This window comes from Sorex fumeus, unplaced genomic scaffold (genome assembly GCF_029834395.1).
Source record: "Sorex fumeus unplaced genomic scaffold, SorFum_2.1 ptg000128l, whole genome shotgun sequence".
Classification (NCBI taxonomy): domain Eukaryota; kingdom Metazoa; phylum Chordata; class Mammalia; order Eulipotyphla; family Soricidae; genus Sorex; species Sorex fumeus.
Genome location: NW_026606185.1, coordinates 23954668 through 23982633, shown reverse-complemented (window position 1 = coordinate 23982633; position 27966 = coordinate 23954668). Strand labels below are relative to the sequence as shown.

Sequence of the window (27966 nt, the reverse complement as noted above, 5' to 3'; positions counted from 1 at the left end):
CCAAAGCGCCCACAGACACGCGTTAGATGTTATTCAGACCAAAGGTTCTCAACTTTAAAGATGCAGTAAGCTCATCACGTTTTTGCACGGGCTCCCACGGGCTTCCGAGGGCTGCACGGACTGCAAGGGAGCGCGTTCCTGGAGCTGGAGCCTTCCCCACCCCCCAACGGAAGGGGCGGAGCCACCTCGCGGCGGCGGGAAAAACGAAAAGACCCGGGAAGCCAACGTGCAGTCGCGCCCCTGCCCGTCGCTCGCCTCCACCGCCTGGCCCGGGACCCGCAGTCGCCCGCGAGATGCCCGACGCCGGCTCCGACCCGCCGTGCCCGCACGGGGAGCGGCAGTACTTGGGGCAGCTCGAGCACATCCTCCGCAGCGGGGTGCGCAAGGAGGACCGCACGGGCACCGGCACCCTGTCGGTGTTCGGCATGCAGGCGCGCTACAGCCTGCGAGGTGAGGCCGCGGCGGGGCCGGGGGTGGGGTGGTCATTCGGTCCCCCCGTTCTGCAGTCCCTCCAAAGGGGGCTCGTCTACGCTCCTCGGAGACAGCGGGAAGAGGGGCGTCCGCCCGGATCTGCCTGACGGCCTGGTTTAACTGGAGAGCTTTGCTTGCTGTTTTTATTTGGGGGCCACGCTCAGGGGTCACTCCTGACGAGTTCGGGGACCGTACGGGGTGTCCGGGGAGAACCCAGGCCTGCCGCTTGCAAGGCCAGCGCCCCGCCAGCTGAGCGGCCGCCCGCGCCCTGGAGCAAAGCTGTCACGTGGCAGGAGGGCGGGACGGACTGAGTCTGGCGGGAAGAACTTGCGGTTCTCCCCGCAAGGATGGAAAGCCTAAAGCGGGAGGGGTCCATGGGGGGAAGAGTCCCCGGAGGCTTTTAGCGTCTGACTTTGTACTGGACACAGGACAATGGGGCCAAGGATTGACCTTCCCTGACAATTTACAGACAGACCACGCCCACCCTTCCCCCCTGAACTAGTGAGGCGCGTCCTTCACCCCACTGTGGAACAGTGACCCTACTGGAGTGAGGGGGACCCGCTGTTGGAGGAGCCTGTTGGCTTTGTTGGAGGAGTGGAGAGTGGATTCCAGAGACTGGAATAGCCCCTCAACACCCTCCCTCTCCTCCCCCCCCACCCTCCCATGACCCAATTGCCTTGGGGACTTTGGTCCCAGCAGATTTCTACACTTTCCTACAGCCCCAAATTCAGGGGCTGCCAATGTGCCACAGACCTAGTTCTCTTTTGATTTACTGTTATAATGTGTTTGCTTATTCACCGTGATTGGCAAAGCTCTTAACTCAGGCATCCTGTGTTTCAACTCCCAGCCTGCATGCACCAGGGTCGTTGTCCCTCCAAGTCTCCCCCTTTCTCCTCATCCGCCTTCTTAGTTGATTCTATCCAAATGGTTTGGATCACATGCTAACAGTAGAGTCGACTTTGAATTTTGATGTATGTTATCTCTGCACCAAGACTGGGACCAGGGCCTATATGTGACCACCAGTCAGCCTCCTCATCCAGCTCCCTTCTCCCCTGGCAGCCCCAGAATGGCTGTCATTCAGACCTTGCATCCTCTTGTTTTGTGACTGCATGCCACAGGTCAGTGGGAACATGCAATATTTGTCCTCCCTCTGACAGACGGAATTTTCAGTCCAGCTCATCTGCCAAGACCTTGGGCATGCTCATCTTTCTGGTCTTCATCGTCTCTATGTTCAAAGTGGAGGGAATACTGCTTAGTAGGCATTACTGAAAAAGCAAGCACGTAAAAAATTACGGGGATCCAACTGTTATTTCTCAGGACCTGGACTGAGTTTAAAGATAAGCTTTTACTCTTTTTGTTTGTGTTTAGTGCCACACCCAGAAGTGCTGAAGGTGCACACACCTGGCTCTGTGCTCTGGGATGCTTCTTAGGGGACCATGCTGGAGATCAAGCCAGGATCAGCTGTGCACAAGGCAAGCACCTTAAGGCTATGCTATCTCTCCAGTCCCAACATTTTTTTTTTAACTGTATTGCTTAATGCATACTTTCTGATGCCTCCAGCTGCTTTTAAAACAATGATATCTTGGGGCCAGAGCAATAAGTACAGTGAAGAAGGTATTTGCCTTGCACACAGCTGACCTGGGTTTGATCTGCAGGACTCTAAAGTCCCCCAGCAGTGCCAGAAGTGATCCCTGAATGCAAAGTCAGGAGTGAGTCCTGAGGACAGCCCGGTATGACCCCAAAACATACAACTCCCCCCCCCCCCCAGTATAATAATAATATCTCAAGAATTGTTTTGAAGATTAAAGAGAATCAATGATGTGTATACAGATGGTTAAATAGTGACTATTTTTGTATACTTTCAAAGCTGACCTGTTGTCTTTGCAAGCACCTATAGGTGCTTCTTCAGTTTGGGCTAAAGATACCTGAGGAAGTTTTCCCTGACAGGGTAACTCTGGGATAACTCTGGGAGTCTTCTGGCTTTGTCCAAAGGCAATTTTAAGTGTTATCTTTATATTAGTGAAGGATTCACATCAATAGTGTAATAGATTTGGCTCTTGTTCAGTCATTATCCCCACCTTGACTCCACTCCATCTCACTGTGCAGTTCTGCAGCTGGTGATCCTAGAACTCAGAAGGACAGACTGTCTGAATGGCCAGTGTTTGGTGTTGCAGACTGCGGGCTGCACCCAATGCAGGTGGCCACATCATGGAGTCATGCTTTTCTACTTATTCCTATGCTCACAGGACCTGGGTCTCAGAGCAGTTTGCTTCCACAGAGGAAGTTGTGTTTCATGGTCAATATTTCCACGTACTAATGTGGTGAACTGTCTTTCAGATGAATTCCCTCTGTTGACAACCAAACGTGTGTTCTGGAAAGGTGTTTTGGAAGAGTTGCTATGGTTTATCAAGGTAAGGAAGTCACCGTAATGGAAGTTGATGGTACACTCAGCACAGAACATGTCCTTTTTAAAGTCAGATGATAGCACTCTATGCTCTGGCTGTTAATGGCTTACATTTCACACTCGAAAAGCAGAGTCCTTACTGTGCCCTATTCTGGCTCTGACCTCAGCAGCTGTTGCCCAAGTCATTGTGCCACCTGCTCTGACGACCTCTGAAAATTTGTAGATCATCAGGACATTTCCAGCTAGGTCTCTGACACTTGTTGGTCCTGCTCCCAGAACCTTGTTCCCTTTGCATTTAGCATGGGCCACTTCCTCACATTCTTTGTCTCTGCTTAGTGACCTCCCAATACAAGACCATAATCACCCTTCCATACCCTCATCCGAATGTACCTTGGATTTACCATTATCACCAACTGGATAATGTTTGCAGCACCCCCTTCCCCAAAAGGGAAGATAATAATAAGTAAAAAAGCAATGCTAAGTAAAGCAAGTAACCATATAAGAGAATTTTGTTCTCTTGTTCACTTTTTCCCAGGGCCTAAATTGCAGTGCCACATAGTAGGTACTCATACTGATCACTAAATAGAGACCCCAGCCAGCCTTAGCATAGTATATCTTTTAAACTGGAAAGGTCTCTCTTATGCCTCTTCCCAAGAACCAAGTAAGTAATTTCTGGTGAGGGCCCAAATGCTAGTGACAGGCAATGACTTGACTTTCTCCCTGCTTGACTCCTGGTCCAGACCGGTGATATTCTGCCAGTGCTGGTCAGAGGGGGAGAAGACGGGCTTTGTTCTAGGCTGAACTAGATGATAGGGTCCATTCCATAGTGCGGTTGCTGTGGGCTCAGACCAAGTAAGACCTCTTACCCATTTTCAGAAGAGGTTTAGAAATTGCTTCATCATCCATGGTGCTATATTCTTGGGGTAGCTTATTCTGTCCTGGCCTGTCTTAATTGTCAGTGACCCTAATCCTGACAGCAAATCATGTGAATAGTATTGACTAGTGGAGTTAGGCAGCTGATCCAAGAAGGGAGGTGAGAGATCTCCTGGGCACAGAGCCTAAGTATTGTCTCCATATTCTTGTAACTATATCGAGTCATACCTGAAAGAGTTCTAGTCAGTTCCTTACCTGGATGCATTTCCAGATGCTGATTAGGATGACCAGGATCAAATTTAGTGAGAATAAAATACAAGAGAAGTAAACATAAGGCTTGTGCTTCCCCAAACAAACAAAAACCAAAACTATGCAAATGTAAGCTGGCAATAACTATAGTAACACATGTATGTCTGATACATTTCCCAGAAAAAGGAGTAGTCATCAGACCAGTCAGTAGAAATACTCTTCATACCATATCTAAGAGACACTGCTCAGAGGCATGTGAGGTATTGTTTATTTTGAGGCTCCACAGACAGTGCATTTGGTTAAAAACACAAAACCTAAGCTGGAGCATAGCTCAACAGGCTGGAGTGCACCAAGCGTACCACAGATTTCGGCCCCACCTCCCCATATCCCCGCCCCTGCCAGGTTTTGTTTTGTTTGTTTGTTTGTTTTGTTTTTAAATAGCAATGCAAAACTGACATGAACTTGAAATAATGGAGGGGAGAATTTAGTATTGAGACCTTAGTTGAGGGAAATGGGGGGGGGGGGAAGGATTTTAGGAGTGTCATTCCAAAGAAGAAGTTAGACTGGAAGTTTGAACTGGGACCAGTGTAAAGGCATGATGGCCTGCGGGGGTGTTGGGGCTTATGCCCCTGTCTGCGGAGGGTGAAAGTACACCAGATGGGAGACTTTTGGGGGGGTCAGCCCCTTTGGCCCAGAATTCACCTGGATGCCTGTTCTTTCTTGACTCTTCTAGGGATCCACAAATGCTAATGAGCTGTCATCTAAGGGAGTGAAAATCTGGGATGCCAACGGGTCCCGAGATTTCTTGGACAGCCTTGGATTCTCCAACAGAGAAGAAGGGGATTTAGGCCCAGTTTACGGCTTTCAGTGGAGGCATTTTGGAGCAGAATACAAAGATAAAGATTCAGGTGAGGAGGCACCAATGCTTCAGGTTTCCTGCGTGTCCGTCAGATCGTGAATTTATTGTTGCGAACAAACAAATTCTAGGGGATAAGAAAGCAGTATCTGGCGAGCTGATATATCTCCTGATCATCTCCTGAGAGGCTGTTTCAGATTTCGGTAGCAGAGTCTCAACTAAACCTTACGGGGAGCCAGAGCAATAGTCTAACAAGTAAAGCACTAGCTTTGCATGCTCCAGCATCCCAGGTTTGAGCCCCAGCACTTCATTTATTCACCTTAGCCCTCCAGGAGTCCTGAGCTCAGAGCCAGGAGTAAGCCCAGAGCACCACCAGGTGTGGCCTAGAAACCAAAATAAATAAACCTCATGGAAATCCAGAGCACACCCTTGGCATGTATTAGGTGCTTGGCATTTACTAAACCTCTCGACCTCTCATTAGCAGATGTCACATTGTTGGTTGCTGTGTTGGGAAGAAGGCAGGAAGTTAATCTGGGAAACAAGACACCTAGGAATTGTGTCTATCTCCCTTTTCAAGGAGCACTGCTATGACAGTTTGCTTCTCAGCTCGCTCTTCCTGCTCTGCTGTGCTAGAGGAAGCTGAAACATTGCTTCTGGGTGGCTGCCTCCCTTCCTTTCTCACTTGGCACCAAGAACCTAGCCCTGATCCTTGACCTTCCTGTCCTGTTCTGTCCTTGGAATGGTGTTTGCAAAAGCAAATGCCTAACATGGGTGTGGGTGTGGGTGTGGGTGTGGGTATGTGTGTGTTTGTACACACGTGTGTGAAGTAGTTTGCTAGCAGGAGTGCGGGAGGGAGAGATAGTAGAGGGGTTAAGGTGTTGTATGTAACTGACCCTGGTTCAATCCCTGGTCTCACATGGTTCCCTGCACATTGCTAGAAGTGATCTGTGAACAGAGAGCCCAGAATAAGCCCTAGAATGACCCAAAAATAACCAAACAAAAAACGAGGAGAAAAGTGTTACCTGGATTATCAGTAATCAGAAAAGTTCTGATTATCAGTAATCAGAAAAGCATGACTCATATCCAGAGGAGTCACTTTCATCTCTGGTTGAAGGAGTACGGACTGACGTCAAATGTGCTGTCACAACATCTGCATTTTATGTGTGATCTTGAGATACTTTCTTTGTTGGCAACTTCAGTAAGTTTGAATGGGCTGTGCAAAGTTTGGGTAGACAACTTCATAGAGACTGAAAATACTTGTTTAATGAGTACAGAGTTGCCGTTTGAGAAGCTAAAAAAAGATCTGGATGGACAGTGATGACTTACTCGACACTGGGAATGCGTGTAATGTCACGCATGATTCACATGCTTAGACATGGTCATAAAATGATCAATTTAGTTTGATCTTAGCCTGGCACACATACTTGTGAAAAAGATGTTGTGTGGGTCCTATTTTTCCTGCAGATAAATCATCTGCTTATGACTGACCTCTGTCCTTGAACACCCTCAAATATACTATTGCTCTCCTAGCTTTAATTGTGTCTTAAATCCTGCCTGGTGTTCAATTATTTGTTAATTGAGAATTTATGGAGCCTAATGAACTTGTACCCTTAGTTTTAGAACTGTATGACTGTTTAACTGTCAATTTCAGTACTTTGTTTTGAAATTTTTTATCTTGACGTAATTCTGTCTATAAAAGAAAATTAAAAGGTGCAGAGGGGTCTCTGTAACTTTAACTCGGTTTTCTCCCAAATGACTTCTCAGGTAATAGCTCCCATAAATTGACATTAGTAAAATCCACAGAACTTGCTACATTTCTCCATTTCCGTGTGCTTATTTGTGTGTGTGCGTGTGCATAGTTGGGCATGGATTTATACAGTGACCACCACAGTCAGGCTATGCAAACAATAGCATCTCCATACATTAGTTATTAAGAGTCTGCCGTTACCGTTTTGGAATCATACTTATAAGACTTTTCTTCCAAGAACAAATAGTTATTGAAGTAGAGCATAGAGTGACACCAGTAAGGGGAATTTAATCAGAGAATATGTAACTCCTGAGATTTTTAGGAGTCTCAGGGCTAGGATGAAGGAGACATTACTGGGGCCTGCTCGAGGCAATCGAAGAATAACAGCGTGGTCGTAATTCGTGGTGGTTGTGATGTAACTCCAGAGTTCTTAGCTTTCACTTTCATTTCAGAAAGATAGCAATGAATCAAAGACCAAAGAACAGAAATAGGAGAAAGGTGCAAAGTGGTATAACTGCAGAAGTTTCCCTGTACTTTCTAAGTCCAGAGGCATTTTTCTGCTAAACCGTAATGAGACAGAAGTGTTGGAAGAAGGTACTGTTAGTCACAGCTTGTATGGAGTGGCATATTCTAATTAAGGGTCTCATTCTTCTATGGAACATGGGTGAAGTAGATTGTCAGTAAAGTGTGACAAGAATTGTGGATGACTCTGTAGATTTACACATTCCCTAGGGATCGCTGGGACAAAGTAAGATTGGAAGGAGTGACAGCATGACAAAATATTCAGAGGACTCTTATGTAGAAATAGACTCTTTAATGGCTCAACAGGCCACTGCTAGGAGCCTAGTGAGGGCCCTGGACTCAACATGAGGAATTTGTAGGAAGCAAGGGGTGTGGGAGGGTGCTGTGATCAATGTCCTGTGCTGCCTCGGGCAATGTTGTGATTAGCCAGATTACTGACTGATTCTCTCTTTCTGGCATTTCTGCAGATTATTCAGGTCAAGGTGTAGACCAGCTGCAAAAAGTGATTGACACCATCAAAACCAACCCCGATGACAGAAGAATCATCATGTGTGCTTGGAATCCAAAAGGTTGATAGCATCCCTGTCATCTTCTTGTCCTAACTCCACCATTAGCATGAGGGAATACAGTGTGACGTTGTTTGGAGGTCCCCATCAGCAGTCCGGGCCCAGAATTGCCATTATGGCTGGGCAGATCATATTTGGCTTCACTTTCCGTTCCAGCAGTGGAGCTGGACCTGGAAGATCTTAATTTGAGTGTTCTTTTATTTACTTATTTATATTTCTGCTTGCCCTTATTCCAAAGGGGACCATGTGGTCTAAATGGGGGTTTGGGGGTGGCCCCGAGGGCTGGAGCGCATGCCTTGCATATGTTTGATCTTCAGCACAGCGTGACCTGCCAAGTGTGACCTACTATGACCCAGGACTGGCCCTGTTGACCCACTTGCATTCAGGTTTCAAACTGGGCCTAGTATCATCAGGAGTGGCCCCCAGGCCCCAAGTAACCTAGGGAGTGTGTCACCACCCCTGCCCTAAATGCCTAAATAGAGCCAGTGAGAGACCTCAGGTGAGATGTCTTCATGTGGGAGCCCTGGGTTCAAACCCCCAGCACCATATGCTTCCTAACAACACTAGAGGTGCCCCCCTAGTACTACATCAAGAATGGCCCTTGCCCTGTGTGACCCCCAAATACACAAAATCCTACATTTCTGTCAGTTTGCAGCTCAATATGTATTTTGATTTGGGGGCCACACCAGGCAATGCTCAGGGGCCACCCCCAGCGTGTAGGGACTCAGAAGTCCTTTGACAGGAGGTAACCACTTCTGCTCAGATCATATTAAAACTTTAAACCATTTTAAAATAAAACTCTGCCAAGGTTTTGTAAGTACTGCCTAGGCTGGATGTCCACCTTTTTGCATTTATGAAAGAGACTTTGAATGCAGGGTGGTGTCTGAGATGCTGGTTTCCCGTGGGGCCTGCTAAAGAAATTGTTCCCGATGGGTACTGGGGTGCCACAAGGGAGGAGCACGTTCTCTCAGCTCAGAGTGCTGCTCCTGCCTTCCATGGGTGTCCACAAGAGTCTGCAGACAGGCTGCTGCCTGGGGTTGGTTTGAAGTGGAGCTTTTGGATAGGGGTGAAATGACTGTCATTCTCCCCTTGCCCAGTGGCTCTTTGTCATGCTCCCCACCCTGTGATTTGGCTGTTTGTCCTGCGGTGCTTTCCCCGTGATTGTATCCTCCCAAACCATGCCTCTTTTCTTTTCCCTCTGTGCTGGCTCCTCAGATCTCCCTCTCATGGCCCTACCTCCATGCCACGCCCTCTGCCAGTTCTATGTGGTGAATGGTGAGCTCTCCTGCCAGCTGTACCAGAGGTCAGGAGACATGGGCCTGGGTGTGCCCTTCAACATTGCCAGCTACGCTCTACTCACCTACATGATCGCACATGTCACCGGCCTGAAGGTGGGCTGCGCTTGGGAAGGAAAGGTTATCTCCAGCCTAATGCACAGGCCTCTTGGCTGCTTTCATGTGGAGCACTCATCGCAGTCTCTAATTAGTTTAAGAAATGGGGGGCCAGAGTGATAGCACAGTGGGTAAGGCGCTTGCCTTGTACATGGCCAACCCAGATGCAGTCCCCAGTACTCATGTGGTCCCCCGAGCATCTGATTTATCTGATTTATCTGCTATAGATTGTCATACTAGACAACCTTTACAAATGAACTTTTGTCAATTTTTAAAAATACTATCACAGTTAATTTCTGGAAAGCTTTGGGATAGATATGCATCCTATGCAATGTATTTAAATGATGTGTTTTAAAGGAATTGGTACTAAAACATGTCCTGTTTTGCTCTCTCCCATGGGATTTAGCCAGGTGACTTTGTACATACTTTGGGAGATGCACATATTTACCTGAACCACATTGAGCCACTGAAAGTACAGGTAAGAAATCTGTCACACTTTGGAATTTGGTGCTTCCTCTTGGTGAAAAATTGATTCGTGATTAAAAAGTAGGGCTCATTTATGAAACATGTCTTAGGAAAGTCTGTGATGTAGGGAAGGTGACTGCTCCGACTCTAGGACTTTAGTGTGGGGACAGGAGGTGGTAACAAGAATGAGGCCGACTCACCTGTCAGTGGCCGCAACACTTAACACAGTGGGTGCTGTAGAGCACTAAGTCCTCATCCAGAAGCTTGGCTCTAGGACCCCTGTAGATACCAAACTCCTTTACATTTAAATCCCTTACATAAAATGTGGTTACATGTAGCCTTTACACATCCTCTCGCATGGTTGCAATAACATGTATATACCAGATAAATTACTGGTACGCTATATTTTTTTAAGGAATAATGACAAGAGGGGTCTGCGTGTTGGGTACAGGCACAGCCATCATAGGTGTCACTAATGTATTTTCAATCTGCTTTTGGTTAAGTCAGTGAAACTGAGTACAAATCGCTGACTGTCCCAAGACAGTCTGCCCTCTGTTCTGATTCACGGATACTGCTTTCACCTTTGAAGGTCATAGCAGCCCTGCTTAGAAGCAAGTCTGTCAGCACCATTTTTCCACTGGCATATGATCACTGTGCATTGGTCACATTTTGTTATTTCTTTTTATTTGGGGGGGGGGGTGTTACTCCTGGCTCTGCACTCAGGAATTACTCCTGGCGGTGCTTGGGGGACCATATGGGATGCTGGGACTCGAACCCTGGATTGGCGGCGTGCAAGGCAAACATCCTACCCCCAGTGCTATTGCTCCAGCCCCATATTTTGTTAATTCTTGCAGTATTTCGAGCTTTTTCCTTATTTTATCTCATCTGTAATCAGTGATCTTTGTTGTCCAATAAGAATGGTATCATATTCCGCTCCCATAGAAAATGGTGACCACTCAAGATCCCCTGGAATATACAGTCATATGAAATAAAATTAGCTCAATTTTCAAAAACTTAATAAAACGTGATAAAGTAAGTCGTAATTTTTTTCCCTTGTCCATAGAAAAGTTTTATTTACACGAGTCTAGCCCTTCTGGGTTTCTCACTCTGGGCTCCCAAGATATTCCTAAGATATCTCCATCCACAGGACAATGGTCAGATAATTGTGGGAGGCCACACAAGACTAGGGGCCACTTGGTGAAGGGGTGAGGTCCACAGAAAGAAACAAGGTTGGATGAAGCCACAGCTGAGAAGCTCTGCTGTAGCAAGAGCCTTATGCCTAAAAAAAAAAAAAACAAAAAACCTTAGTTTGAAAGCACTTTGATGCTAAAAATAATAGATCTTCTGCACTTCTAACAAGTCGCTGCTGTTTTACCTTCATGTTGATAGCTGCTGACTGTTCACAGTTGTAGTTGCTGAAGGGTGGGCTGGTTGGCAGTTTCTAAATATAACTGTGATGTTTGCCACATGTATTGATTTCCTTTCATAAGAGATTTTTTTACTAGCATTTTACTCACAGTAGAACTTGGAAATGGAGTCAGCCTTAAATTTTGCTGCTATTTATCAACTACATTTATGTAATACTAAAATCCATTGTTGTCATTTCAGCAGTGTTAGTGTCTTCACCAAGAGTAGATCTCATCTCAAGAAACATGCTCCTTGGGGCCGGGGAGATAGTATAGGGGCTAGGGTACATGCCTTGCATGCTGGTACTCTGGCATCATGTGAACCCCCCAAGCTTAACAATGTGGCCCTGGTGGTTCCCATGGCCTGCGTGTCACCACATCCTTGGCCCAGGCATTCAACCATCCAGCCCGGCTGTCCAAGAATGGTCCCCAGAGTACCCCTTGGGAGGCTCCTAAAAAAAGTAGTTATACTCATCCCTGAAAGTATCATAAAATCACAACCATTCAGTCACATCTTCACACTCCACTTCTAATTCTAGTTCTCTTGGAATTTTCTCCACATCTGCAGTACTTCCTCTACTGAACTCTTAAAACCCTCAGTGATATTCATGAGGATGTCCTTTTCTTCTAAGCTCCTGCAAATGGGGATATTTTGACCTTCCTTGAATCACAAGTATTCTTTGAGGTATCTGGAATGAGGAATCCTTTCCAGAAGATCACCCAGCTCATCAGAGAGCACTGACAGCAAAAAACTTATGAGATGCGTATCTTTAATAGGACTTGAAAGTTGAAATGACTCTCGTCCATTGACCACAGAATAGATACTGTGTTTATTGGCACGAAAATGACATTGATCTCTCTTACATCTCCATCAGAGCTCTTGCTAACTGCATGCATTATCAATGATAGTAATATCTTGAAGAGGATCTTTTTCTGAGCAGTAAATTCTCAAAAGTGAACTTCAGGTTTTCAGTAAACTGATAGACCATGTAAACAGGTATTCTGCCTTCCCAGCTTTGTTTCATTTATTTGGAGAGCACAGGCAGAGTAGAAAGCATAGTTCTGAAAGGGCCCTCATGTCTGGGGGATGTTGATGAGCACAGGCTTCAGCTCCCAGTAGGAGAGTTGACCTGTCTTTTGCAGGTTGTTTGTTTGTTTGTTTGCTTTCTTTGTTGGCCACACCCAGCGATGCATAGGGGTTACTCCTGGCTCTGCACTCAGGAATTACTCCTGGCTGTGCTCAGGGGACCATATGGGTTGCTAGGAATCGAACCCGGGTTGGCCGCATACAAGGCAAACGCCCTCCCTGCTGTGCTATTGCTCCAACCTCACTTTTGCAGCTTTGAAACCAGGCTTTGACTTTCCTTTTTAGCTATGGAAGTCCTAGATGGCACTTTCTATGTAAGGCTGTTTTGTTTACATAGAAACTATTGTTTCGTGTAGACACCTTCATCAGTGATATGAGATGAAATGGAGAGTTTGTTGCCACTTCTACATCAATACTTCATCTTGCGCTTTGATCTCTTAAACCTCATGAAGTAGCCACTGACTATCTTCAGAGTCCAGTAGTTTTTCTACCTCTCAACCTTAAAGGATTGAACAAAACTGAAATAATGCTTTGGATTAGACTTTGTCTTGGCCAAACACAGTAACAAGAAGTCTCACAATGGAGACATTACTGGGCCCGCTCGAGCAAATCGATGAACAACAGGAGGACAGTGGACAGTGACAGACTTTGGCTTTAGGGAGTGTTGCAGCTTTTATGATCTTCTCTCAGGATCACTAAAACTACCTCCAGGCTGGGTGATGGTACAGTTCATAAGGCACTTGCCTTCCACACAGCTTCCCAGATTGATCCTTCACCCCATATGGTCCTCTGAGTCCCACTAGGAGTGATTCCTGAGCACTGCTGAGTATGTACTCCTCTTTACAAGGAGTTAACATTAGGAACTGGAGAGATAGTACAGCGAGTAGGGCACTTGCCTTGCATGTGGCCGATCAGAGTTCAATCCCCAACCCCTGCCAAGAGTGATCCCTAAGCGTAGCTAGGAGTACATCTGTCTCCATATTGACAGTAAGACTGCTTCAATTTTGTTATTTGTTGGAATAGCGTTGTTTGTTTTGTTTGTTTTTATCTTTTTCGGTCATACCTGTTGATGCTCAGGGGTTACTACTACTGGCTCTGCACCCAGAACACTCAGAAATTACTTCTGGTGGTGCTCAGGGGATCATAAGAGACACCAGGGATCGAACCCAAGGTCAGCAGCATGCAAGTCAAATGCCCTACCTGCTGACTATCGCTCCGGCTCCTGGAATAGTTCTTTTAATTGCCTTTAAGAACTCCCTGGCATTCACAGCTTTGCTGTTTGGCCAGAGAGTCCTAGATTTCAAGACTGTCTTGACTTTTAGAAACATTTATTATTATTATGAATTTAAAGTGAGAGACAGGTGATGCCCATCATTTGAGCATCCAGAAGCCAATTAGAGTAATTGGCCTCATCAGTGTTGTGTCTCAGGGAATAGGGTAGGGAGGCAGGAAGGGAGGAAGAAGGGACGAATGTAGGTCAATTCTAAGGGAACACACAGGTATCCATTATGTTTTCCATCTATGTGGATGTGGTTTATGGGGTCCCTAACCATTACAAATTGTAATAATAGTGGTCACAGATTACCATATAGCTATAACAATAATGAAGAACAATGAAATACTGTCAGAATTACCAAACTGTAATAACAAACACAAGGTGCATATGTGCTGTGACTGAAGTGCAGTACAACCTTTAAAGTCTATACTTATACCAAAATCAATCAATTAAAAGAACTTCTTCCAGGTGATCCACCAAGCTCTGACATTGTGATTGATTGCACAAATACCTTTACTCAGCATAGTGCAAGATAATCAGTAAGTTGTCCTTTGTTGAGTCTCAGAAAACCGAAGATAAGATATTTGCAGTATTACACTCCTGTAAGATAATACTGTCAAACTTAATTTATGAAAGGACATGTAGCACTGTAGCACTGTCCTCCCGTTATTCATTGATTTGCTCATGTGGGCCCAGTAACGTCTCCATTGTGAGACTTGTTACTGTGTTTGGCATGTGGAATACGTCATGGGTAGCTTGCCAGGCTTTGCCATGTGGGCGAGATCTCTTGGTAGCTTGCCGGGCTCTCCAAGAGGGGCAGAGGAATCGAACCTGAGTCAGCCGGCCCAGCCAGGTGCAAGGCAAGTGCCCTACTGTACGGATATGGTCAAAATAATGGTCTTATGTTGTTTTTAGCTTCAGCGAGAACCAAGACCTTTCCCAAAGCTCAAAATACTTCGGAAAGTTGACAGAATTGATGACTTCAAGGCTGAAGACTTCCAGATTGAAGGGTACAATCCTCATCCGACAATTAAAATGGAAATGGCAGTTTAGCCTGTTTTTAAAGGAGTTTGAAGGATATTTCTGACGCTGAGCTCAGGAATCACTCTTGAGATTCCTAGCAGAGATTAGTGGAATACTGTTAATATCTTGGGGAGGTGGGAAGGGGCTGCCTCAGTGGGCCATATAGTATGCCAGGGGTCAAACTTAGGGCAGCCCTCTATAAACCAAGCACCTTGCTCATATTATTATTGCTTTATGCTCCCAAAATTTGAGTGTGCTGGCACCATCACATTGAATAGTGTAGTTTTATAGACACTTAAAGTTTGTATTTGTTTTATATGTTGCCTGTTGCTATAATAAAGTATTTTTGCATTGATTCATTTTTGTCTTATAATTCTGCATTGCCGTTCTGCTTAATTCCTGCCTAAAATAGATGAATTCAACTCTTCTAAATAAATATATGTTGTATTCTCACTTGGATGCTGCTTAGAGGGTGTGAATATATTTTAGAAATGCCAACTAAACCATATTTTGCCCTATTTCCTGTGATTTATCTAACCCTGTGTTTTATCATTGCAATATGAGTATTTAGGATAAAGTTTTATGGTTATAACCATTTATTAAATATATTACTGTCACACTATGAGGAAACAAAGTCATATTTGCTCACACATGGATGGACATGGAATATCATGCTAAGTGAAATGAGTCGGAGGAAAAGGGACAGATAAAGAACGATTGCACTCATTTGTGGGATATTTTTAAAACACACAGACACATAGTATGTGAATTGTGTGCTCACAAAGTGTGTGGGCTTACTTGCTACATGCGTTCTGTGGCCATGAGCCACCTCCCTACCCCAGCCGGTTGCCACCACCAACAGAAACACGAAGGAGGGAGTGGAGGCCAGGCTGTTTGGTGATTAATCTCTGTTTATTCTAATCTCTGTCTCCATACCAGGCTCACACTCCATCCAGTTTCCCTCTGCCCATCCACTTTTACTCTGTCCCATTCCAGTCTATGTCTGCCCCCATTCCAGTCTCCCAGGGTTAGTTGAGAGCCCAACCTCCAAGCTTGGGGGTAGCAATTACAAACAGGTGAGATGACACAATCAAGGTAAAGTCCTCCCTTCCAGGGAAGCTTCTTCAAAGACAAAGATCTCTTCCTGCTGCTAGCAGATCTGCTCAAGAGCAGAATTTCATCTAAAGGGCATGTTTCTCCTTAGTCCATATCCATTTAAATGGTTATCTTAAATTTACTTCATAATAATCTTCATAGTCATTTTGTATGGACTCAATAAGAGATATTTAAGCTTAAAGGGTGGCTCTCCAGAGGATATCTCTCTTTAGATCCTAAACTATAGTCCTCAAACCAGATTATTCCTTCCTAATCCCAGCAGGGTCCTTGTCAATCACTTCTCTTTGGCTCATGTTCATGACCATGCTCTTAAAAGTTTTATGGCTCTCCACCAAGTAAAGGGTGTTGTGAGGACCCTCCCAGGGTGGGAGGAGCATGCTAAAAGTAGTCTATAGACCAAACATGATTGCCACTCAATGCCTGTCTTGCAAAACACAGTACCCAAAAGAAGAGAGAGAGAACAAGGGGGAATACCCTGCCACAGAGGCAGGGTGGGATGGGGGGGGGGGGGGGAAGATGCTGGGACCCGTGGTGGTGGATGATGGGCACTGGTGGAGGGATGGGTACTTGATCATTGTATAACTGAAACCCAAGCACAAAATTTGTAAGTCTATAACTGTACCTCATGGTGTTTCACTAATAAAAAAAATAAATAAAGTTTTATGGCTCTCAACTTGTCTGTTCTTTTTTAATTTTATTTTATTGAATCACGGAGATAGTTACAATCTTTTATGTTTGAGTTAGAATCATACAATGTTCAAACACTCATCCCTCCACCAGTACACATTCCCTACCACCAATCTTGCCCAGTATATCCCCCCCCCCCCCACCCTCCCCCTGCCTCCATGTCAGACAATTTCCCATAAACTCTACTTTTGGGCATTATGGTTTGCAACACATACTGAGGGGCTATCACTTTTGGGCCTTTATCTACTTTCAGCACATATCTCCCATCCCAACTGATCCTTCCATCCTTCCAACCATCATGTTTTAGTGATCCCTTCTCCTCTATTCAAGCTGCCTTCTATGCGCCGCCCCCCCCCCCCCCCCCCCCCGCCCATGAGGCTGGTTTCAAATTATGGAGCAATCTTCCTAGCCCTTGTGTCCTTGGGTATCAGTCTCATGTTATGTTATATTATACTCTACAAATGAGTGCAGTCCTTCTATGTCTGTCCCTCTCTTTCTGACTCATTTCACTTAGCATGATATTCTCCATATCTATCCATTTATATTGGCTTCGCTCTTCAGTTCCAGGATAGTTCACAGCTTGCCCTGGGTCCAATTCAAGTCCATTCATCATTCATCAGGACCCTCCTTATGGGGTGCTAGGAACAAAGGGCAACTGAGGCTTAACTTGAGTAAATATGACAGATGGCCAGAAGTAAATATCCCGAGCCAGCTAACTCTCAAGTAACAAGAGCATAGCGTTAATTGTCTTCCTGAATCTATACAAAAAGGACATTACTCTAAAGTAAATTGCAAAGGATAGAAAGCAAAGAGAAAAGCAGTATTTCACTTACAAATACAAAATCCTGAGTTCTCTCAAGAATCTGACTTTAGGAGTCACAGGTTCTGATTAGAGGAAATGAGTGATTAACAGAGCACAAAGGAGACGTTAAAGATGAATGGGAGTGCTTTGGAAGCATTGTGATGGGTGTTACTCAGTAAACCAGAGCTAGAGGTGAAGGAGAAAAGACTGAGCGATGTTATCCAACATGAATAATTCCAAAAGACTTTAGAAACTTGGGCCAGGAGGTCTAGTCCCTGGTAGGAAACATCACAAAGCGGGAGTAGGAAGGCATTAGGACAGAGAAGAGACCACTATGATAATGATAGTTGGAAATGATCACTGTGATGTCAGTGGGCCCACGGATGACTTATATGAAGCGGGGAGGAGAAAGCCCGTCACTTTCTACTCATCCATCTCTGCCACCTGGGACCCAGGGTTATTGGATTCTTGTCTCGCCTCGCAGAAAATTTCAGGAGTAGACAAGCAGTGAAGTAAATAGATTTTATTTGGAGGGTTTTTGAAGGTCTGGAGGGAGAGAGAGAGAGAGAGAGAGAGAGAGAGAGAGAGAGAGAGAGAGAATAACGCTCTCAAGAGAGAACACAGGCTTCTCCAGGGGCAGAGAGAGAGCCCTTAGACACATCCCAGCATTGAACATGAAAGCATGAAAGTACACATATCAAGAGGGGAGATGCAGGATGCAGGCACCACATGGACTCCCTTCCTTTGTTCAAGGTGGCTTTTATAGAGTTTAGTCCAGCCTGCTCCCACATGGGGCTGTTTCCTAGGTAAAACCTACTGCTAAGGAAGTTACCAGTGAGGTTGAGTGTTGATGGTCTTCTTTGGGCCGAATCACTAAAGTTAATCAGATTGAGGGAGAGGTCCAAAGGAATTAGAGGAATTTCCTTCATGAGGAGGGGTCCAGTCTCAAAGTCCACTGCTCAAGGTCTTATCTGTATTCACAAAGTGGATCAGTCTTGGAACTTTCCTCCCAGAAGTTTTGCTGACCTGTTTCATTGTCCAGGGCCTTTCCCTATCTACCTGCCTACATCAACTGGACAAAAACTGAGTGCTGAAAGGAGGTACAGTGATGAGACAGTATTGCAAACCAGTGTTTAAAAGAAAATGAGAAGAAAAGTGTCTGCCACAGAGGCAGGCTGCAGGGGGTAGGAGGCCAGCCGTGGGTGGGTACAGGCAGGAGGGAAAAACATTGGTAGTGGAAAATATGCACTGAAGAGATAAGTGTTGGAGCATTGTATGACTGAAAATCAAGAACAACTTTATAACTACTCACAGTGATTCAATAACTGTCACTGTCACTGTCCTCCTGTTGTTCATCGATTTGCTCGAGCAGGCTCAGTAACGTCTCCATTTTGAGACTTGTTACTGTGTTTGGCATAATACGTCATGGGTAGCTTGCCAGGCTTTGCTGTGCGGGCGAAATACTCTCGGTAGCTTGCCGAGCTCTCCAAGAGGGGCGGAGGAATCGAACCCGGCTTGGCCGGGCTGGCTGCGTGCAAGGCAAACGCCCTACCTGCTGTCTGGCATGCAGCCAATATGGCCCACCCGATTCAATAAAAAATTTTTTTAAAATGCATTGTTCTTGCTAATTTTAGTATAGTATAAATTCTCTAATAATGCAGTCAAACTGAGCCAAGAAAGGAGATATTAAACCACTTCAGGGCTAATCAGTGAAATCTTTTTACCTTTGTTTCATACCACATACCCCATGGTGCTGCAGAATATTTTTATTGTGTTAATTTATGACAGGTATTAAATAGAATAAGGAACTGTTCGAACAGATTTATATGCAAGTACAGTTTAATGTCTAAGGCGTAAAAGAATTTTGATAGAAGTTTTGCCAGAGCGTCTTCCTAGGCTTTGGGTTAATGAAATGCGATTTTTTTTTTTAAGAATTAAATAGGTGTGTTTATTGGTTTTTTTAAAAAATCAAGTAATGATTACTGAGCTGACTGGTGAAGTCTATTTACTTTTTTTTTTCTTTTTGGGTTACACCCAGCGATGCACAGGAGTTACTCCTGGCTCCGCACTCAGGAATTACTCCTGGCAGTGCTCAGGGGACCATATGGGATGCTGGAAATCGAACACGGGTCAACTGTGTGCAAGGCAAATGCCCTACCCACTGCTATCACTCCAGCCCCTGGATTCGATTTACTTTTTAATTTTGATTGGTAGGATGAATTTTCCCCAAATACAAAAAAATTTGTAAAACCATTTTCAAGAAAATTTAGGCCTTTTCACATAAAGTAAAAGGGATTAGAGCTGAACACTTAATTCCCTTGAGCAGCAAGGAGTTTCTTCCACACGTCACCATCTGGATACTGGTGTTGCTTTATAGATTCTTCCTTCATTTCTGTAGAATAGCCAGCATCCTAGCAGAGACCAATGCAGTATTGTTAATAACTGGGAGCAAAACCGTGTTTATTGTATGTATTTCTGCTACTAGAAATGCTTTAAAATTAAACCAGATGCAAACTGGGTCTTAATAAATTTCTGATTATTTTGAAATGAGGGAGAGGGATACACTTTATTGACTACTTCCCAGCATTAGTGAACTAGTAATCAAACTTTGAGGCCTCAGCCTGTTAGTGGAAATGAGCCCTGATGTAGGAGAAATGATTTTTCATATTTAGCTAAGATATTATTGATACATAGCACTATGTAAATGTAAGCATATTGTTTTACTTAATTTTTTTATTTCAAACAAAATGAGGATTAGTAGACTAGTAACACATTTGTAGTCAAAACCTTTTTTTAGAAAGCATGCTAGGTTGTGCAGTTGTTTTATTTTTATTTTCCCCAAGCATTGAATGTTTTAAGTTCTCCACTGGTAAGAAAGAAACTGCATCAAGGGATACTTCACCTGTGACCTTTAGTCCTTCCTTGAACCATTTCTTTTTCTTTTTTTTAATTTTTGTTTTCTTGGTTTTGGGGGCTACACCCAGTGACGATGATGTTACTCAAGGGTTACTCCTGGCTCTGCACTCAGGAATACTGCTGGCAGTGCTCAGGGGACCAAAGGGGGTGCTGGGGATCGAACGTACAAGGCAAGCACCCAGAGCTGGAGCGATAGCACAGCAGGTAGGGCGTTTGCCTTGCACGCAGCCGACCTGTGTTCAATTCCCAGCATCCCATATGGTCCCCCGAGCACTGCCAGGAGTAATTCTTGAGTGCAGAGTCAGAAGTAACCCCTATGCATCACTGGGTGTGACCCAAAAAGAAAAAAAAAAAGACAAACAAAAATGTCATCTTTGCAAGGCAAGCACCCAACCCACTGTACTATCTGATTCCATGAATCATTTGTTTTTAAATATTGAAAGAATCAGCTTTGCACTGTAGGTTTCGTTGATGCAAACAAATAGTACGGACAGCAATACTTGCTGAGGGAGGTTTCCTGGCCAACCTTACCTTGGGAGGCATATAGGCAGCCTTCTGGATTCGTACAGGGTACTTGAAGTGTTCGTGCAAGTGGTCAACATATTCACACATCCTAGGAGGGAAGAGTGGGGCAGTGAGGACTCCCGGCTAGTCCTGTCGTGCTGCTGAAGCAGAAGGAGCACTTGAGTACACGGCGAAGAAAGGTTTGGTTGGTACTTCATGTTTCTGCAAATCTATAAACTTTGTGACTTGTGTTCTCATGTATAAGGTAAAGCCGTGTGTGTGTGTGTGTGTGTGTGTGTGTGTGTTGGGTGGGGAGGGGGGTTTGAGAGAAGTCACCTAATTATAATGGGCTTATGATCCACACAAAAAATTAATTTAGATTTTATGCTCATCTGGGATTGAGTTTTGTTAACCAAAGTTAGATTTTTAAAAAATTGTCAAATGAGGTTCCTTCTAGCTAGACACAACCTGTTCAGATTTGGTGTCAACAACCATCTAGTTTTGTGACAGGGCAAGTGACCCAGCTCTGCTGCTGACTTTAATCGTCAGTAATGAGCAGGCAGCCTGTGCCTGGTATTGAGGGCAGGCAAAGGAATTGGAAAGAGTGTCTCATGGTTTACAATGGACAGAGAGATCAAGCCACTGACTGTGTGTCGGATGTGCTGTGTTTACACTAACGAACAGGCTACAGAAGGACCAGCCCCATGGGAAGGGACAGGAGGAACCAGAATGATGACACCTTGCACATGGCCAGGCCAAGTTCAATCTCCTGCACCACATACGGTCTGAACCCCATTTGAGTGTAATCCCTAAACACAAAGCTAGACATAGGTACTGAGCAGTGCCATGAGTGGCACAAAATCAAAAAGGAAAAAAGAATGAACAGGAAATGGGCAGGTGTTCCGTGCAGGGAAAACCACAAAGGTATCGGGGTGTGATGGTGCAGTTTCTCCCAGGCAGCTGCCTGCACGCACAGTGGCATTCCTGAGCAGGTCTGCTCCAGGTGAGTGCAGCACCTCACCCAGTCCCGAGTGTGCTCAAGGCTGCCCTCTTCCTCATCCCTCAGGATCCCTAACAGCTCAAATGGAAATCAGCAAAAGCAGACTAATTTCGGAATGAGTATTTCTTGCTCGAGGTAAAGGTAAAGGCCCTCCCGTTGTTCATCGATTTTCGAGCGGGCCCAGTAACGTCTCCATTGGAGATTTTGTTGTTACTGTGTTTGGCATATCGAATACATCACGGATGGCTTGCCAGGCTCTGCCGTGCGGGCAAGATACTCTTGGCAGCTTGCTGGGCTCTCCGAGAGGGGCGGAGGAATCGAACTCGGGTCGGCCATGTTGGCTGCGTGCAAGGCAAACGCCCTACCACTGTGCTATCGCTCCAGCCCGGGTATTTCTTATCATTCAGAATACTTAAGGATTTGAAAAGACAGCATCTGTCTACTCTACCAACTTAAGAAAAGAACCATTTTCAGGGTCCAGAGAGACAGTGCAGTGGATAGGTAAGGTGCTTGCCTGCCTTGTACACAGGAGATTTGGGTTCAATCCCTGGCAACATATGTTCCCCCAAGCACAGGCAGGTGTGCCACAAAAAAGGAATAAACAAAAATTCCACACAAAAAAGAAAACATTTCCCAAGGCAAAAGAACTGAAAAATTAGTTATGAGCTCCCCTGGCAGGGAGGCGGGGAATGGGAAAGCATCCGACTATTGGTGCAGGGAAGCAGGCACTCTGGTGGGGATTGGGGCTGGAGTGATGTATGCATGGAACTATCATTAACATCACTGGAAACTCAGTAAAGAAGGGGGAGATATATAAACTTTTAAAAAATAATAAAAAAGAAACCATTACTTTGTATGTGAAACTCCTGTTTACCCCCATGGTTCCCATTTCTCACAATATGAAGTTGGTGCTTATTTTTCCTGACTTAATTATAAGCTTTCAATGTGTACTTCTAGTGGTCTTTTTGTAATGCCACATTTTATTTCAGGAAGGGAGAAAAGCATAAAAGGACCCTTATGTATAAGGACAGAAGGAGTAAGTGGTCCTCATTTCCACCCACCCGGGGCTAGAGGGACTGAATAAAGATGTACACAGGCTCTGGAGGGTCACAGTGGGTGACAGCCCAGGGAAGAGCAGGGGATTACATGTCATGAAAGCAGGACTTTGGTTTTATTTTGGATGGGGAGAGCACACTCAGCAGTGCTCAGGACTTATTCCTGGTGGGACTTGAGAGACCACAAGGGGGGCCGAGATTGATCCCAGTTAACCACATGCAAGGCAAGTGCTCTACCCACTGTGGCCCCTGAAAGGAGACAGGAAAGGCAGGAGAAAGGCGTTTCTACAAGCAGGCACCCACCCTTTTCTATCTCATTCCCCATATTTAGAAAGCAGCCTGTTAGCAATGATCTCCCCCTTTAGGAGAGAAAAGATTTTAAGCAAGGTTGATGCTCCTTCTCACTGCCTGTGTGGAAAGTGGAAACACAAGCAGCTGGGCCTGAGAGGGACCAGATATGCCGAAGGATGGAGTTCCTAAGGCCTCCATCACAAGAACACAGTTTCTGAAGATCCCAGGTCTATCATTAAAGTTGATGCCATATTACTAACCTATTTTCAAGACTTGCAGAGATTGATATGAAATCAAATATGATCAGGTGCTGTACCAGTTCACAGAGGCCGACTCCACCAGCGTGAGGACAAACAGGAACTGAAAGAAAAGCAGATGGCTATTTAATACCAAGAGAACAGAGAGGAAGGAGGGAAAGAAAATCTCTTAATTTCTCTTATTGCCCGCTGGTGATTAAATCAGTATTGAAAATTCCATTCCAGATTGAAAATTGTCAAAGATTCCTTGATTAAACCTGAAGGAGAGTTGGGAGTGGGGGTAGACAAAGTGGGCAGAGACCTGGCAGTTCAGCGACAGCCCATGGAGCCCTTACTTTGAAACTTTTTGGCCATCAGCAACACTGAGAGGTTCTCATTGACACTTCCCAGCCTGCAACTGTCAATCTGAAGAAACTGCAGGGCTTTCGCCTGGAGGAGCTGTTTAAACATCACTCTGTTGTGACACTAGAAACAGAATTGCAAAGAAACCAAGGGAAGAGTCAGCCTTTGCCTGTAGGATCTCTAACCTGGCAACGCACCAGCTCCGAGTTGCTTGTCAGAGGCCTGGAAACCTGCACTGTTTTCTTTCTCCTTTGGCAGAAGGCCGGCTAGACAGTCCAGGTGGGGACCTTCCAGTCACTTCTCTACAAATCTGCTAGTGGATCAGTGGGTCAAATGAATTTTCCCGCTCTCTACCTATTAAGGAATAACTGTCAGCAGCTGGTAGGTGGCAGATGAAGCCAGGCACCAGGCTGGAATGCGCTGACACAGACGCGAGCAGGTGGCGGAGCAAAGCAGCCTCTGCAGAGCACCACTGCTCCCTTGGCTGGTGGCGCTGAGAATCTGCTCCTCTGCGCTCTGCTCGTGGGCTGAGTGCTGCAGGTTTTGGCAGGCACTGAGGCTTCGTTTATAAGCACAGAAAGTGAACCCGCTAATGTTTACTCAGTTTGGAAGCTGCCTTTCTTACAGTGTGTTTTATGCTCTTGGAACAGCAACTGTTAATGTGTTGCCTTGTGAATTTCAAGTTAAAACACCCTGAAAAAGATAAATGACCCCAGTCAATTGAGTTGCAGAAAAATAAGCAATTTTTTTTTTAAAAATTCAGACTCCAGACTTGTAGGAAGCACCATTAAATGACCCAATTCCTGAGGTTATGAAATTTTCCCAATCTCCCCAAACTCAAGGGTTTTTTTTTCCCATGCTGGCTGCCAGTTGGATTGGTCTGGTCTGTGGATCGGACTGGTGCTGACCCCAAGGAAATTGAATTTACCTGTTCTCCTGTGGCAACACCAATTCCAAATGGGGCCAATGCCTATAAAAGATAAGGCAAACTTAGTCTCCTGAGTTTGTGAACTGAAACTCCTAATGTTAAAAAGAATTGAGAGTGGCTGGAGCAATGGTGCAGGAGGCAGGACACTTGCCTTGCATGCGGTGGACACTGGTTCTGTCCCTGACACCCCACATGGACCTCTGAACCTGCCAGAAGCAGTTCCTGAGGAAAGAGCTAGGTACCCCGAGCATCTAGAGGTGTGGCCCTCTAACGCCCCCCCCCAATAAAAAGAATTTAGAACTCAAGAAGGAAATGTCTTTTTTCAGTGAGATTTTCCTTTCAAGCTGTTTATGTGTTATAATATAATAGTATTAATTTTGGGTGTACAACAATGGTATATACATAAACTGCAAAATTATTACAACAAACTTAGGTAACATCCATCACCATACTGAGTTTTTTTGATATGATGAGAACTTTTTTCTTTCAGATTTTTGGACCACACTTTCTAGTACTCAGAGCTCTGTACTCATGGGACCATGTTGTGCTGGGGATTGGAGTAGGGTTGGCTGCATGCAAGTCAAGACCCTTAACTCCTGTAGTATCTCTCGTGTTCCACGATGAGAACTTTTAAGATCTGCTCTGTTAAATACTTTTAGATATACATGCAGTAGTACTAACTTAATCACCACACTAAACATTCTTCAGGACTGTGTCTTTTTAAAAAATTTTTTAATAAGGTTCACAATAATTTAGTACATTCAACATTCTGACACCTTTTGCCTACTTTGCTCTTACCTCCCCCCTCTTCTGACAAAAACAGATCTGTCCTCTTTTTTCCTACATTCGAAAAGAAAAAGTTATTCTTTGCTGGAGCAGGCCCAGTAACGTCTCCCAGATTATGTAGCATATGTCTTTTTATGTCTGGCTTAATTAACATAATGTCTTTAAGTCTCATATATATTGCTGCAAATGACAGAATTTAGTTTTTATGGGTGAACAATATGTGATTACATATGTCACATGTATTTTATTCATCTCCCACTGACTGGCACTTATGCTGATTCCATGTCCTTGCTTTCATTGCAATGAACATGGGCATGGAGACAGCTTTTTCAAGCAGTTTCCTTGGTCAAGTCCCAGAACTGGATTGCTGGATTCCTTGTGAACCTAAGCCATGACAGAGGGCTGTCAAGGGGTCTGTGTTGGCACTATTCATGTGTTTTGGAGGGGGGATGTTGTTTGTTTTTTGGTTTGGGGATTTTTTGATTTTTGTTTTTTGGGTCACACCTGGTGATGCTCAGGGATTAGTCCTGGCTCTACACTCAGGAATCACTCCTGGTGATACTTGGAGAACCATATAAGACACGGGGAATTGAACCCGGGTTAACCGTGTGCAAGGCAAGCACCCTACCTGCTGTATTTTCTTTCCAGCCCCTTATGTTGCCTTTATTCCTGGCATGGCTCCAGTTATGTCCCTACCAAAAAAGAACAGCCCTCCTCTCTGGAAAGGAGAGGAGAACCACATGGACAAAGCCACATGGAGAGAGGGGAAAGATACAGTCACTCAGGAATGACTCTGGCCTCTAGCTGCTTAAAGGTAATAACTCTTATTCCCTGTCTCCCTAATCAAAGCTTTCAGTGATTATTCTAGAAATTTCCTTCAAGCTCAGTGAAATCCTATTTTATATATTACACTGAGTTCCTTCCTCACTCGGTGAATTCCAAACATGATGAGACTGGAATGATCTGAACATGGTATTCTCTGTCCTTCCCCTTGAAGCAGGTTGACTCTTCTCCACCTGAACTCCCAGCCATGCCCCCGCGCCTCCCATTAGGATTTCCCTGTCATTCTCCTCAGGCATGGCTGGTTTCTCCTTGACTTGCTTTCCCATAGAACAACCAGTGACACTGGTGAACTTCCTACCTGTCTGGCATTGAGCAACACCCAGATTGAAATGATTCTTCATCAGTCCCCTGGGTTAGGACATTATATTCTCCTTCCAACCACCCTGTTCCATGGATGAGAAAAGTCCAGTTCTATACCTGAATACAAATTAGATAGCATGAAGCCAGGGTTTGAAATCTAGGCTAGCTGCAAAAGCCAGAACCACTAGATAGGCCAACTTCCTGACAGAAAACTCCTTAATTTAGGAGTCAGGTGTCCATCCCACTAGGGTTAGAGCAACAGCATATCGGTAGGACGTTTGCCTTGTGTGGCTGGCCCTGCCAAACTGGGTTCAATTCCTCCGCCCCTCTCAGCGAGCCCAGCAAGCTACCAAGAGTATCTCGCCCGCACGGCAAAGCCTGACAAGCTACCCGTGACATATTCGATATGCCAAACACAGTAACAACAAGTCTCACAATGGAGACGTTACTGAGCCCGCTCGAGCAAATCGATGAGCAACAGGAGGACAGTGCTACAGTGCTACTGGTGTCCATAATCCTGGTACCTGCTAATGAAACATGTAAACCTAGGGAGCCATGGGCCACCAGAACATCTGGCCTCTTGGTCTGCATAAATAAAAAGAGCCGGCGATTGCTGAGGCACTGTCTATTTTGGGGGCTGGAGGAGGGACATTACCAGGAATTGAACCCAGGACCATACATTCACCTTCTCTTGGGGAGGTCCGACCTTGACTTTTGCTAAGGAAACCTCTGCTCTGAGTCACCCAGAGGAAACAATACTTACCTCTTTCTGGGTGAGTGAGATACTGTAATATCAGATTTCTCTGTTTACAAAGTCTGGGAACCATGTCTAGGAACCTTTGGATTGCTGATAACCTTTTGACTTTCTAGCAATTTATTCTCACTAAAATAAATAGATAAGTTGAAGCGAACAAACAGACCAGTCTGTAATATCAGTATTTTTCACAAGTTACCATTATTTCTGCTACTTCATCAGGAAACATCAAGGAGAAGCAAAGAAATTTTAGTCTGTCACAAGCACTCTGAAAAACTTAACCAAAAGAAAGAAAGAAAGACATACACTCAAATGTATATATTTGTGTTGAGAGCGAGCGAGAGAGAGAGAAAGAGAGAGAGAAAGAGAGAGAGAGAGAGAGAGAGAGCGCACTTGGGAGAAAGAGGGGGAGGCGGGGAGAGGGGCAGGGGATGGCAGCAGCAGAGGCTGTGGTACTTTTTAGACCTTGGAAATGGCAGCATGTCCCAGAATGTCATCAGGGGAGGTTGGCTCCTCAATCCACAGTGGCTTGAACTCAGCCAGTTTTGCCATCCACTCCACTGCCTCAGGGACATCCCAGCGCTGGTTGGCATCCAGCATCTGCAGGGACAGAGAGACTCTTCACAATGACATCTGCTCTGATATCTCAGGGTCAATTCCTGATACATATGATCCCCTGAGCACTGCTTTTTAGGGGATATCACCCCAACCCCCACAATAAAATAGAATTAAAACATGCATAGTCAATATGTGTTCATTTACTGACTTATCAACTAATAAGAGTGACATAGTAATAAGCAACCAAATTATTAAGCACAATTTCGCTAAGCATTTTATCTACTTGTCCTAGTTAATATTTGTCACGGTCATGGTCACGGTCCTGGTCCTCCCGTTGTTCATCGATTTGCTCGAGCGGGCCCAGTAACGTCTCCATCATGAGACTTGTTACTGTGTTTGGCATATAGGCTCTGCCATGCAGGCGAGATACTCTCGGTAGCTTGCCAGGCTCTCCGAGAGGGGCGGAGGAATCGAACTCGGGTCGGCCATGT

At 45.1% G+C, this 27966-nt stretch overlaps 2 protein-coding genes across 4 annotated transcripts in view; one reads left to right on the top strand and one right to left on the bottom strand.

Moving 5' to 3' along the window:
- The first annotated feature begins 26 nt into the window (after positions 1-26).
- Positions 27-14366, top strand: TYMS (thymidylate synthetase). Its single transcript, XM_056138441.1, has 7 exons — positions 27-450; positions 2809-2882; positions 4731-4905; positions 7590-7691; positions 8904-9079; positions 9486-9557; positions 14229-14366. The coding sequence occupies exons 1-7, from the start codon at positions 27-29 to the stop codon at positions 14364-14366; spliced, it is 1161 nt and encodes a 386-aa protein (XP_055994416.1).
- Positions 14367-19250: 4884 nt separating this feature from the next.
- The window catches only part of ENOSF1 (enolase superfamily member 1), a 35306-nt gene continuing 26590 nt past the window's right edge, over positions 19251-27966 (bottom strand). For 2 of the 3 annotated variants that reach the window (XM_056138250.1, XM_056138252.1), the window contains 6 exons: positions 27383-27517; positions 24235-24276; positions 23300-23429; positions 22968-23067; positions 20389-20470; positions 19251-19352 (listed from right to left, as the gene is read on the bottom strand). In XM_056138250.1, the coding sequence (XP_055994225.1) occupies positions 19251-19352; positions 20389-20470; positions 22968-23067; positions 23300-23429; positions 24235-24276; positions 27383-27517 (591 nt within the window). The remainder of the gene's footprint in view (positions 19353-20388; positions 20471-22967; positions 23068-23299; positions 23430-24234; positions 24277-27382; positions 27518-27966) is intronic. The other variant, XM_056138251.1, reaches the window with a different exon arrangement.